Source organism: Gavialis gangeticus, unplaced genomic scaffold, assembly GCF_001723915.1.
Source record: "Gavialis gangeticus isolate Ggan-Ray unplaced genomic scaffold, GavGan_comp1, whole genome shotgun sequence".
In the NCBI taxonomy this organism is placed as follows: Eukaryota; Metazoa; Chordata; order Crocodylia; family Gavialidae; genus Gavialis; species Gavialis gangeticus.
In genome coordinates this window covers 769,946-782,854 of record NW_017728975.1, presented here as the reverse complement: position 1 = coordinate 782,854, position 12,909 = coordinate 769,946, and the positions used below count along the sequence as shown (strand labels likewise).

Sequence of the window (12,909 nt, the reverse complement as noted above, 5' to 3'; positions counted from 1 at the left end):
AGCATTAACTGCATCTATATAAGAACTGCCATGTACTGGCTCAGACCATAGATCCTTCTGGCCCAGTATCCTGTGTCACACACGGGCAGAAAGTGGATGCTGAAAGGGAGAGTGAAGTGGGTATGACCAGGGGTTTTTCCACAGATCCTCTCTCACTTGCATCCTCTAGCATTTAAGCTAGGAAGTTCTGTGCTTTGAATTTTATCAGATTGTGTGCTCTAGATAGTGTGCTCTGAATTTTTGTCAAGCAGTGACAATTGCCTAAAAATGAGCAAAAGAAAAAATCTATAACATATGAATCTAGTTTACAATTCAAAGTGGTGGCTTTGCCTTTCTTAACAGATTTTTGATATTTCCTGGGATCCGTATCAACCAAACAGAGTGGTTAGCTGTGGAGTGAAACATATAAAGGTAAACTGGATTTGTTGCTTTTATTTTTTGTTAATTTAGAGCATATAATGCTTATGATGCCTTGAAGGCTCCTTCAATTTTTTTCTTCTGGGAGGTGGTTTTTCCTGCTTCCTAGAGCTTATCAACATTTTATATATGTTTCTATTTCTGAGGCCAATTCAAGATAATTGTTTTTTACTTTCTGAAATGCAAAATGACTGCAATGCAACAACTTAAGCAAAGTGAAGAGAACATTTCATGGAACTTAATATTTACCAGCCTTTATTCCCATTTTGGGGCCTCCATCTTATCAAAAGTGCCCTCTTAAGGTGTTCAATTATCTTTCCCTGGTTAAGGGTCCGAAAGTATCACTGGGCATGTCTACATGTGCCCCTATGGTGCCGTTGTTACTATGCCATCATTTAGTACTTCCTTTTGGAAGTACTGAATGACACTGCAGCAACCATCTGTATTGCGCCGTCTGTGTGGCACACAGTTATTTTTAGCCATTACATCGCCACGGCAATGTGCTATACTGAGGAAGCATGTCACAATGGCAATGTAGCTGTGGCGCCATGGTTTTGCCCACCAATGCTGCGTCACTGTAGTGCATTCCTATGGTGACATAGCATCTCATTTAGACATGCCCACTGTGTAACAATAGAAAGATCTGTGGAGCCCTGCTATATTCAGTGCAAAGGGTAGAAAATTGCCTTGACTGAGACAGGTCCCTTATTTGCCACACCATGGTTTGTGTGGGACATAAGAGAACAGGAACATGCTCTGCAGGGTTATGAACACAGGTCCTGTGCTCTGCCTGGCTCTCCACTCAGTTGTTTGACTCAGCTCCCTGTTTTTCTGCATATTTGATCTTATGGACCTGATGAGAGAATATGAGTACCCTGCAGTCTCAATATTTGCTTCCTTCATATATTTGTCACCAGTGCAAACGTGCATGACCTTAAATATGTGAGGCAGGGATTTCTTAGGGTGATATAGTAGCATAAGCGAGCATCTTCTGTCTAAGTTGATCCCTTTTGGAGTAGGTTAGGTGAAGAAGATGGTTTCTCAGTTTTTCCAAAGTTCTCTTGCATAGTTGCATTGTATATATGAAGATATACATGGTAGCCAGAGGGTTAGTCCCCTTGGTATAACATTATGTTTCTTGCACAGGCTTAAGAAGAAGATGTGGGTGTGTAGTCTGACTTCCTTTTTTATTTATGGATTTTCCATTGTAAACTGCAGAATTCAATGCCTTCTGTGATATGGTAGTGTAAGAGTGATGTTGTAGCCTTGATGGTCCAGAAATTATGCAAGAGGCAAAAGGTTCTTATCACCCTAAGAAATCCTTGCCTCTGGACCGTCATGGCTACAAAATCGTTCTTTCATGAATCTTAAATACAAATTTTGCCAATCATCTTCCTGCTGTTCTTTGCCTGTCTAGTATTAAAAATAAAATACAACCAAAAATTAAAATTGAAATCAAGTGAAAAATCCCCAGTGACTGCACATTTTGTATAAAATCTTCTTTGGGCTTTTGCAAAGCTTAGAGGGAAATCCCTGTTTGCCATAATTTCCCGCAGGTTTGTAGTCTCCCCTGTCTTCATGAGCCAAACCTCTAACAGATGGCAATTATTTCACATGATTATGGGTAGGAAAAGCTTTGAATTGACATTTAAGGAAACCTGTTAATCTTGCTTGTTCTGGTTACTGAGAAGCTTTAAGCCCCTCACACTGACACTGTTTTCAAAACAGTAGGATGGTTTAGCAGAATTAATGCCACCTGCTATATTCTGTAGGCTGTTTCTCAAAACCTACCTTTGTTAGTCACCTGTGTTCACTAAAATCATCATAATTAACTAAAGAATCCATAATACCAGTCACATAGATGTGGATAAAGGCATATGAGGAAAATGGTGTTTGGGATGTTTGAGGATGAAATGTTAGATTCCCAGCAAGAAATGTTCAAATAACAACATTACTATTTCAGTACCTTTAAGGTTAAAGAGATGGCATTATTTCTCCAACTTCGAAGTGAGTAAAAGTATCTACAGGTCTGTACTGTAAGCTAGAATACACTGTTTTGGATAATCCAAATTAGTATTTGGGGAGAGCAAACGCAGAAGAATGAAGTCTTTTTCTCCATCACATACAATTCTTTGTAAAGTATCTATAGCATGATGGAGCAGTCTGGGATGCTAAAAGAAGTCTAAAAGACAATCCAAAATATTCCTGAAGCATCCTGCATGTGAACAGAGCTTATAGGCACACACACAACACTGCATTAATGTGACTGCACTCATTCCAGCACATGATGGGCGCATCTACACAAGATTTTTTCCTGTGGAGCTGCCTAATTAGCTCCACAGTAAAGTCTCAGTATCTACACATGTGGCCTGATTAGGCTGCAAGAAACTAATTAACTCCGCTTTAGGTTAGTACTTGTAAAAACAAGTACTATCCTATGGTGGCATTAGTGTGCAGCAATGCACATGTAGCTGATGGGGCTGGCTGGGGCACAAGGTTGCTTCAGTGCAAGGACTGCCTGCTGGCTAACCTTGCACTAGAGCACCCTCATGCTCCAGCCAGCCCCTCTGCAACACATTGAGCTGGGTCAGAGCAGTCCTGGGCTGGCAGGCTGACCCTCTGGACCTCCTTCCAGCCAGGGCTGCTCCAACCTGGCTCAATGTGCTGCAGTCCCAGGCACACTTATAAACACAGTGCCCAGGAGCAATAAACTCTGTCACAATCTGCACCAGAGTTTATTGCATCCCATTAATTGCATGTGTAGATGTGTCCAGGAAGCCGGTATGGCATGTTTCAGTATGGTACTGCCTTGCTCCACCTAGACCCCCCAAACAGTATGGTATTGGAGAAATACCATCTCTTCTCAGTCTATTGACTCTTGTGAATCCCATTCTGAAGTGCCTGTGTCTTCTTGTGTATTACATAGGGAGCATAGACATCTAATTCAGGGTTGCAGATTCTGTTTCAGGAGCCAGGGGCCTACATCACTTCTTGTCCGTTACCTCTTATTTCATATATTCCATTATTATTTATTTTGCACGAGAGTTGTGCATGGAGCTTTTTTAGACTAAAAGAACCCCAGGTTCTTGTCTTAAAGCTTCCATTCTATTAGATATTACACTGCAACATGGGATAAAGAGATGGTAGGGTTATGGGAAGGACGAGACTAGATTTTGTTTCAGTTTCATTCTCAACTTGCTAGTTCCATATCTCTCTGTGTATGTGTGTCCAATCTTTATATCTACTGTGGTGTTTTTTGTAATTCTTTGTAAAGTATTTATAGCATGATGGAGCAGTCTGGTAAGCATACAGGAGAAATTTTGGTGCATAGTTCAGTAACTGAATAATATGGAAGCATGCCTGTAAGACTGATCAAACCAAAACTGCTGCAGAAACTTCTCTTCATGTCTTATTTACATTTCATAGTTCTGGACATTGTGTGGAAATGCATTGACAGCAAAAAGAGGAATATTTGGCAAGACAGGGGATCTCCAAACTATCCTTTGCTTAGCATGTGCAAAAGAAGATGTCACATACTCTGGTGCTTTAAATGGAGACATATATGTTTGGAAAGGGCTGAACTTAGTTCGCACAATTCAAGGAGCACACAGCGTAAGTTGTGTTTTTAATGCTAACTTACAAAAACTTAACCTTGTTTATGGAACAGAAGAATGGTAATAGAGGTGATCATTTAAAAGGTTCTACTCTGTCACCTTAGAAAAAAGTTTGCAGAAGTGCACGCTAATTTAAATTATAAGTTTATGTACAGTTGACTTCATATTCTGGTTATGCTTTGTGTGTAAATATTAGCTATAGTATATTGTGCTAAAGATAGAATTGCCTCTGGTATGACAGTGAATTCTCTAAGTAGTCTAAAAATATAAGGTATCATCTTGACAGATTCTAAAGTAATTTGAGTTCTGAATAAACCACATTTATAAATATGCATTATAATTAGCCAAAGGTATTTAAATGGGATTTCCCCACTGGATTTCTCAGTATTTTGTATCAAGTTTTTCATTAATATTGGGGATCTTAAGCATAATAATGGAGCTTTTTTAGCCTGATTTCCCCCCCACGCCCGTAGCCCACACAGATCTGTTTTACAACTGAGATCCCTCTCAACTATCTTAGAAACTATGAACAAGATTTAAAAAAAACTCTCATTAGTTAAATATGTAGTTACTTAAAAATATAATTCAAAACATTTCATTTCCCAAAGGTAGGGACATGCTTTACCACTATAAACATTTATAACTAGCAGATGTAGCTCACAAAGTTATTCTCTTACCAATCCAGACAGGGATTTTTTCTAGAGAGCAGCCTTATAAAACCCAAATGGCAATCTGTATAGCCTTCTTCTAGTACCTTGCTAGAAACAACAATTTCAATTTACAGTTGTTGTTAGCAGTTTCAACAGGAGTGTTTGAACAGCCTAAGAAAAGACAATGTCTATTTGCTATACATCAGAAGTCATAGCAATATTGAAAAATAGAAAAACATATTAACATCCTAGTCTTAAAACTCTTACTCATAAGTAATCCTTACTTGTGTAAGTAGTCAAGCTTAAGTTAGTGGTGCCTCTGACATAACCATATTGCAATCGTGCCCAAATTGGAGAAAGGAAAAATGTAAAAATGACATCTGCTTATTTAACAGACCTGCTTTCTGTCCATAAAGTTGTCTATTATATTTGTTTTCTGAATAAATAAAGTTTTTACACTGCTTTTTATCTCTAGGATGCCCTCAGAATGTATGCAGGTATGGGGGGAATGAGCAGAATTTAATTCTGGCTCTCATTCTGGACAGAATTGCTAATTAAGCTCTGATTGTGCAATTTGTATTACTTGCTGATGATGCAAAAAGTAGAGCTAAACTAGAGATTTCATATGCCACACTGAATATGGAAAGTTCATCCTCTCATTTTAAAATTGAGCAAATACAACGTGGAAATCCCTGAGACACAAAACCCCAACGTTATTTTTTTAGAATTGCTTTACAGTGCTTCTAGTCATGGAATGCAAACTGTTATTTCTTTCTATATAATGTGTTATATATTTCACCGAAGAGGCTGAGACTTTCTGCATGTTACTTAGCTTTCCCTCCCTTTCCACCACTATCCCAGTCTTTATCTCCATTTAGTTACTGATGAAGAAGTCAGACACTGACAACCTCAAAACAAATTCGTTTGCCTCTGCATTAGTTTTTCAACAGCTTAAGAAACCCACCTCTTACCTTACTAGGTCTCCAGCACAGCAGGATATTGTCTGAGGCCTTTGGACAGACTGGAAGAAATACTGTAATGCAAAAAAATTGCTATCCTTTATGTTAGCTTGGCCCTTTCAAAAGCGAAAAGCAGTTCAAACTGTAATAGATGCTTTTGTGTTGACAAGGAGAATAAAATTCACACTTCTTCAGTTTGAGTCAGATTGTAAATGGTGTCTGAACTGAATTCATGAAACAATGTCTCAGTCATCTCTGCACTTCTAAGAAAATATGTATGGCTTGTTGGCTTGTTTTTGTTTATCTGGGTAGCAGTTTAGTTGAAGTCTTCTGTCACTTAAAATTTCTTGTTAATTTGGGAGTTACAGGTATAAACCATGTCTCTGGTATTTGTACAGAGCTTCCATTATAATTCACTCTAAGTAGAGCACTGGTAAGAGCAGTTGAAATAAAGCATTCTCGATATTTATTGGTTTGTTTTCTGCGTGGAGAACATTTTGTCTTTTAAAAAGTACTATCTAACAGCTCTTAACAGCTTGTAGCCTTTAACGTGAGGCTACTCAGGCTCATTTTATTTGTTCTTATGTGTAACCAAACTGTAAGCAACTTTAAAAACTATTATACTATTGATTAACAGGCTGGAATTTTTAGTATGTTTGCTTGCGAGGAAGGTTTTGCCACTGGTGGGAGAGATGGTTGTATTCGGTTATGGGACACCGATTTCAAACCAATTACTAAAATTGATCTCAGGGAGACTGAACAAGGATACAAAGGTAATAAATATTCTTTATTAATGGATTTTGCTACATTTGGATAATGGATTTTTTTTGTACATTTGAAGATTATACAACTTATTAATGCTTCTGCATAAAGCTGAATGTTACATTCAGTTTAATAACCTGCATTCTTTTTTATTTTCTTTTTGATAATGATATTTCCTAATTCCTCTAATTTCTTTTCATATTCCATAGCATACATAGAAGTATGCTTTGTGGTCATTTTTTAATGTTCTGGAAGTATCACAATGTCGCATGTAAAATTTTACTCACCATAAAAATGTATAACAGTGATCTTGCTTGTGCCTTCAGAACATGAATTCGGAGGGGGAAAATAAGTCAGTATGATCAGGGCATTTAACTTTCTAAAAGGAAAGGTATACAGCTGGGGTTGTAGCCAGGCTTTTCCAGTTCTATTGCTTGGGGTTAGAAGCTGGTGCAGGAGAGAGGACGCTGCATTTTCACCCCCCTCTCACTCCTCCCCCAATATCTGAACCCACATTTTCAAAAGTAGACTTTAATTTTGGGTTCCCAACCTAAGATCTCTGTATACAGAAATGCTGAGCATCTGAAAATATTATTGGCTTCATATGGAGTTGCAGGTTCTCGTCATGGTGAATAGACTCACACAGCTTGCTTGTCTCCAGATCAGAGATTGCTCTTGAAAATTTTGACCACAGTATTTTGTATAACTAGACATACTTCCCACAGTTCCACTGGGGACTTTCTGCGTCTTGTAGGCAAGCTGCCTTCATTCATTACATTATAGCTCTAGAAACCAGTCATCCAGCTAGGCCTTTTAACATTTTTACTCCAATCATTTAATTGAAACAGAACAAAAAACTAAGTGGGAAAATAGTCCAGCACATCTTTGTTTGGGGGAGCGTGGGTGGGTGAGCTGCTGACAGGTCTGAGCAGCCTCTTAGCTTTGGGGGCCCTGGTCCTTCCCTCCACAGTGGCAGTGCCCCCTGGGGCCACCCAGGCAGGCTGTTAACAGGCTGGGGGCTGCCTCAGCTCAGAGGTGCTCAATCCAATGCTTTTCCGAGCCCTCACAGGCTTCCAGTGCACTGTGCACTGTCCCCGCTGCCTTCTCCAGATGCTACAACACACAACCGCCCTCCTGCCACCTTCCTCTGCTGCCCCAGGGGCGGCCAACCCATTCCCTGGTGGCTCCAGGCAGTAGGAAGGCAGCAGGGACAGTGCATGGGGTACTGCTCCCTAGGTGGTCTCAAGGAAGAGTTGGATCTGCCAGGTGCTGCCCACTGGCTGAGCAGCTCCTGAGCTGTGGGGGGCCCTGGGCCTTCCCTCTGTGGTGGCAGTGCCCTTCGGGGCTACCTGGGTGGGCTTTTAGCAGATTGGATGTTGCCTTAGCTCAGAGGCAGCTCTTGCAGGATCTAACTCTTCCACAAGCCCGCCCAGGGAGCAGCGTCCTGTTCATTGTCCCCACCACCTGGGATCTCCCAGGAATGGGCTGACTTGCCCCTGGGGCAGTGTGGGAAAGTGGCAGGAAGGTGGCTGGGTGTGCTGGCAGCTGGAGAAGGACCAGGAATGGTGCATGGCATGCTGGAAGCCCAAATACAGCCCCATGCTGCTACTCTGATGCCTCTGGTCCCCATTCTCGGCTTACCCCCCATAGTCAGCACCACAGGCTCATATCCCAGTTGCCATTCCTAGTTACACTGCTGTGCAGTCACTCCAGCAGCTCCCCTGGATGTGGTTCTAGTTTTCAAAACCAGTATTTAGCCTGGTACGTTTGCTTTCAGTTTTTAAAAACTGTTAAACGGACTGTGCCAACAGAGTATTGCTGGCACAATTTTTAGCAGCCAACACCGAAATGACTAATAATTTGTATAGAAATAAGCTATAGAAATTCCTATTAATGGTTATGTTAGTGTGATCAATTTCTGAAGCACTCAGATTCTTAGAAAATGTTTCTTGGTATTGTGAAGAAAAGATGTGGGCTGTAAGTAAATCCTAATTCTCTTTCTTAAACCTGGCCCTAAAAATTTAGCTGCTTGCAGATCTTAAAAAAACAAAACAGAAAACTGTGCTTTAGCAGAAGCAGCAGTGCATTACTTCAGCGTGGCTTTGCAGCATTTGTATAGATTGGGAACTTCACTGGGGCCTTTTGGCACATTTAGCTGAAGCTGATTCAATCAGCTATTAGACAAAAGTGCCAAAAAAGCCACACTAAAGCACCCAATCTATACAGATGCTGGGAAAGCCAAGTGCAACTAACAATGCCTCTTCTGGGCATACATTGGGCTTGACATGGGGGCATGTGGAGTTTAAAGTAAACCGGTTTGTTTTTTTTCTTTAACGTCTGCAAGCAGCCTTCAACAGGCCAATTCTAACACAAAAAAAAAAGAATGGCTGCCCAATGCAAAAGTTGTAGTAACAAATGCGTGCTTTCTGGCTAACATACAATCTGTTCTTATCAAGAAAACTGTATGTGAGGGGCAGTATATGGTGGCTATTGCTTGTTAATAGAATATACAATAAGAAACATCTAACTTTTGGTTCACTTTGAAGGGGTTTTTAGCTAGGTACATAATTTTGAGTGGCAGGAATGGAAATAATCACCGTCTCTTCTGTGGTGTTCTTGCTGCCCATTAACTTTCTGGCATATGTTCCTATGTGCACAAACAAAACTGATCTTGGATGTGTGAATTTATTGACTTAATGAAATGTTCTACAAAAAATATTGCATCACAATAATAAGCAACGTTAGGAAGCCATAATTTATTTATAAAGGCCATCAGTTCCTAATGCGCTTCCTGTGGAGACTAACTATTCTTCTGCAGGAGGTCTTAGGAACAGATTTGATACAGAAGGAAGTTAAATCAAGTAGTTTCCTTTGCTAAAAGGAGGAAAACTGTTTTGTAAAGTAGCTATTAAGTAGTGTTAATTTAGTGCCATTACCTCTACCATCTGTTAAATGTTAAAAAGGACAGAACACTAAAAAGGAGAACAACTAAGTTCAGAAAAAAATTGCATAGCAACAGCTATAGACTGCCCATGCTAATTCTGTGTTGTTACAAGACACGGCTAATTAGTACAAAATTCCATTTGCAGAACAAATGATGAACTCAATTTCCACTTAAATGTGATTATTAACATAGCTTTTATTAGCAAATAAATTAAGTAACTTCTAAGTTGCAATGAGCTTATGTTAGAAGCATTTAACCTATCATTTGCCACCTGAAAATTTGAGGTTCAAATAAATAACATTTAAGCCACTCTTCCTTTTAAATTTGATTTTCCAAAACTAAAACAGGCATTGGCCTCTCCTTAGATGGTTATGACAGACTATAAATCTGACTTCAACACATCAGTATGTACTGGATGATATTTTAGCTCCTATACTGGCAGGAAGCACTCCTGTATTGATAAATTAAAGAGGATATGTCCATGGGCATAATCATTTTGACCAAGGAAGAAGAAACAGCAGAGTTTATCTGTGAAACCTGCTCGCTAATAACAGGGTGAACTACAAAAATAAAAATATATAGGGCCTAGGGAGAATTGCATTAATAAAATACAGGCAACCTGATCATCTTGTTTCTGTACCTACTTTTTTGTTGCATCTTTCCATGTTCTCTTTTTCTGCTTTTCCCCTTTACTTTATCCTTTCAGTGTGCTATATCTCTTACCTGCCTGCTAGATCCCAGTTATGCCTCTTTCTGTGGTTCTTGTATTATGACCCACCACAGATCTGTTCCATGTTACTGCACTAATAGCAGACGCTGTGGACATTCTGTGACAGCTTCAGTTATATTCTCCAAAGCCCTGACTCACTTAAGCACATGCTTAACTGTGAGCATGTGTGAGTAGTCCCAATTTCTCTTTTTCTTTCCTATCAATTCTCTCTGAAGCAGTTTGCAGAGGCAACCTGCTGCCAAATTCACAATTGTGTTAGTGTTTTGTGCTGTGAAGAACCCTAAAACTTTTACAGAATACCAAAACCTCACAGTCTGATCATGAATGAAGCTTTTGCACTTATATATAAATCTATCACTGTACTAATAAAGCGTTTGATAAAGAATAGGTTTCTTTCACCTTCAACATAGAAGACATGGTCCCCTGGAAATTAAAAAAGTGTACGTGGCATAAGCTTTTTTGTATCTATGCTTTAATACTGCAGTGCTGTCCCAATGCTAATTGTGTTGCCTTTCAAGAGGAAGTTGCTATCAGAAGTACTTAGACCATTTCCTAGAATGCCCTGGTCTAAACCAATCTCTGATTTTTTTTGAAGTTGGAAAGACCAAATGAATAAACATTCTTTTATCCCTCTCAGAGGACAACACAACATGCTTATAACATTTTATTTGTACTGGGAATTTTATTAACTATCAGTTTTCAATTCATATTCAACCTTGTAATATTGTAAATAATGTAGGTAGAATTAACCATGTAATGGATTATAACATGACAGTTTGATGTTTTTCATTCATTCTTTGATTTAATCTCACGGTGCCTTGTCCCACTACTGAAGTTAACGATTTTTTGTTGATTTGCTAAAGCAAAAAGTTAAAAGGACTGCAAACAGCCAAAGAAGAAAATGCTCTCAAATTATTATTGTTTCATGGCAAGTCAATTTCATCTAGAACAGCTAAAGAGAAAAATCAAAAGAGCATCTAAAGGATTTGATCACTTGTAGATTCCTTTCTAAATATTGCCAGCAAACTCTTTGTTTTTCTTCTGAAGGAGATATTGAGATAGGTAGCCATAATAATCCAATTGAGATGCTCAGTTCTATATTGATGCTTAAAATAAACATGTTGCTACTTTCTGGCTATTTGAAAGTCTTAATATGATAGGTCAGCCATTAACTGGAAGGGCAACAATTTGTATGCTAAAATAAATACCCTGACATTATGTTCAGCATATGGTCTGGGTTTGATTTCTGGGATGCTTATATCAGGCAATATGAGAAGAGTCTAAAGTGAAAATTTAATAAATGTAGCTGTATTAACTAGGACCAAAATGTAATGGCTAATAGTACTAGCATTCTGGAGTCATTGAGTGTGGTTTTCCGAAGTATCTAGCTCTAAGGAAACTAGATCCCAAATTTCCCCCAGGCACTTTGTAGTGTTAGAGCTCATGTACACGCCATGATTTTTGCCCGTTCATGTGCTGCAACTATGTCTGTTTGCACGAGCGGAATTTCCCAATGCTTGAAAAGTCTCTCTTGCGCATTAAACTAAAGTTCCTTGGACATAATTTAGTTTGGCTCACTGGGAATTAAAGCGTCACATCCATGGATTCATTGCATGCAAACACAAAGACACTCAAAGACCTGTAATGTCTACCAGATGATGCTGCAATTTTTTTGTAGTTCACCCTTTCGAATTGCTTTCACTTTTGAATTGCTTCTGCTTTTTGTTTTTTTGCCCCCCACTTGTGTAGTTTGCCAGTTCCCTGCTTTCACAGTTGCATGGCAGGGCATGGGCACGAGATGGGTGGATGGCCCCAGGCTGGGGGGCCAGTGCTGGACCATCCCAATCTCCTGCAGTGCTGGCCAGGGACCCAGCTTAATTAGTTTGAAAACCTAGTGCATGTGAACACAGATGTGACGCTCCAAAATAAACAAGTTTACGTTTTATAAACCTATTTAATTTAATGAGGATTCAAACCTGTGGTGTGTACAGGCACCCTTAAGTTTCAATGAAAATCAGTGTAAATTAGTTCTGAATTTTGGGCGTTTCTGAAAATTTTTTGCATAATTCAGCAAGTCATTTCATGAACCATGAATTGTTGAATAAAAAGTATGTACAGCTTTTGCTTTCACTAAAAAAGAAAAAATAACCTTAGAAGTCGGGTGTGCAAAAGAGTTGGCATAATGAACTTACAAAATTTATGGTGAACTGAATCTCCTGAAACTTAAACCTAGGCCCATTAAAGCAGTGATTCATTTCTTTGTACAGTCTTCTGTAGCAGTGTTTATGCTGATATTTTGATCTTACAAACGAAAGTGTTCATATTTCTGGGCTGTGGCACATCTAGTTTTACAGTAGTCAGGAATCTGTTGTGATAAAACAGATGCCAGTCCTGCCTGCAATAATAATTAAACATTTGCAGAATTCCTCCATATGTACTTTGTTAGTACACTCAGTGTTAGTATCCTAGAGATAAAAATGGTTATTAGTCATTTTCTATAGCAAATAACTCCCATCACTTACAGTTCTTAAAAAAAAAGAAGTAACTGTGTATAAATTAATCTGTGGTTCCAGCTCAGGTAAAAAGTAAACAGAATATTGAAAATATATATGTAGGCAGTTCCACAAATTAACAAAAAAACAGTTCGTGTTAAAAAATAAAATCAGCACAAAATTGAATTGTGAGGCTGGGGGTGACAACAAAACAACAACAAGGAGCTGGATGTCTTCAAGTCAGCGGGTCCAGATGCTCTCCACCCCAGGGTGTTGAGGGAGCTAGCTGGGGTTATTGCAGGGCCCTTGGCATGGCTTTACGAGCACTCGTGGTGCTCGGG

General features: G+C 39.2%; 1 protein-coding gene across 3 annotated transcripts in view; it reads left to right on the top strand.

Moving 5' to 3' along the window:
• The window catches only part of EML6 (echinoderm microtubule associated protein like 6), a 404,089-nt gene that overhangs the window by 188,360 nt on the left and 202,820 nt on the right, over positions 1-12,909 (top strand). For all 3 annotated transcript variants that reach the window (XM_019508035.1, XM_019508018.1, XM_019508025.1), the window contains exons 4-6: positions 343-411; positions 3,844-4,029; positions 6,278-6,413. In XM_019508035.1, the coding sequence (XP_019363580.1) occupies positions 343-411; positions 3,844-4,029; positions 6,278-6,413 (391 nt within the window). The remainder of the gene's footprint in view (positions 1-342; positions 412-3,843; positions 4,030-6,277; positions 6,414-12,909) is intronic.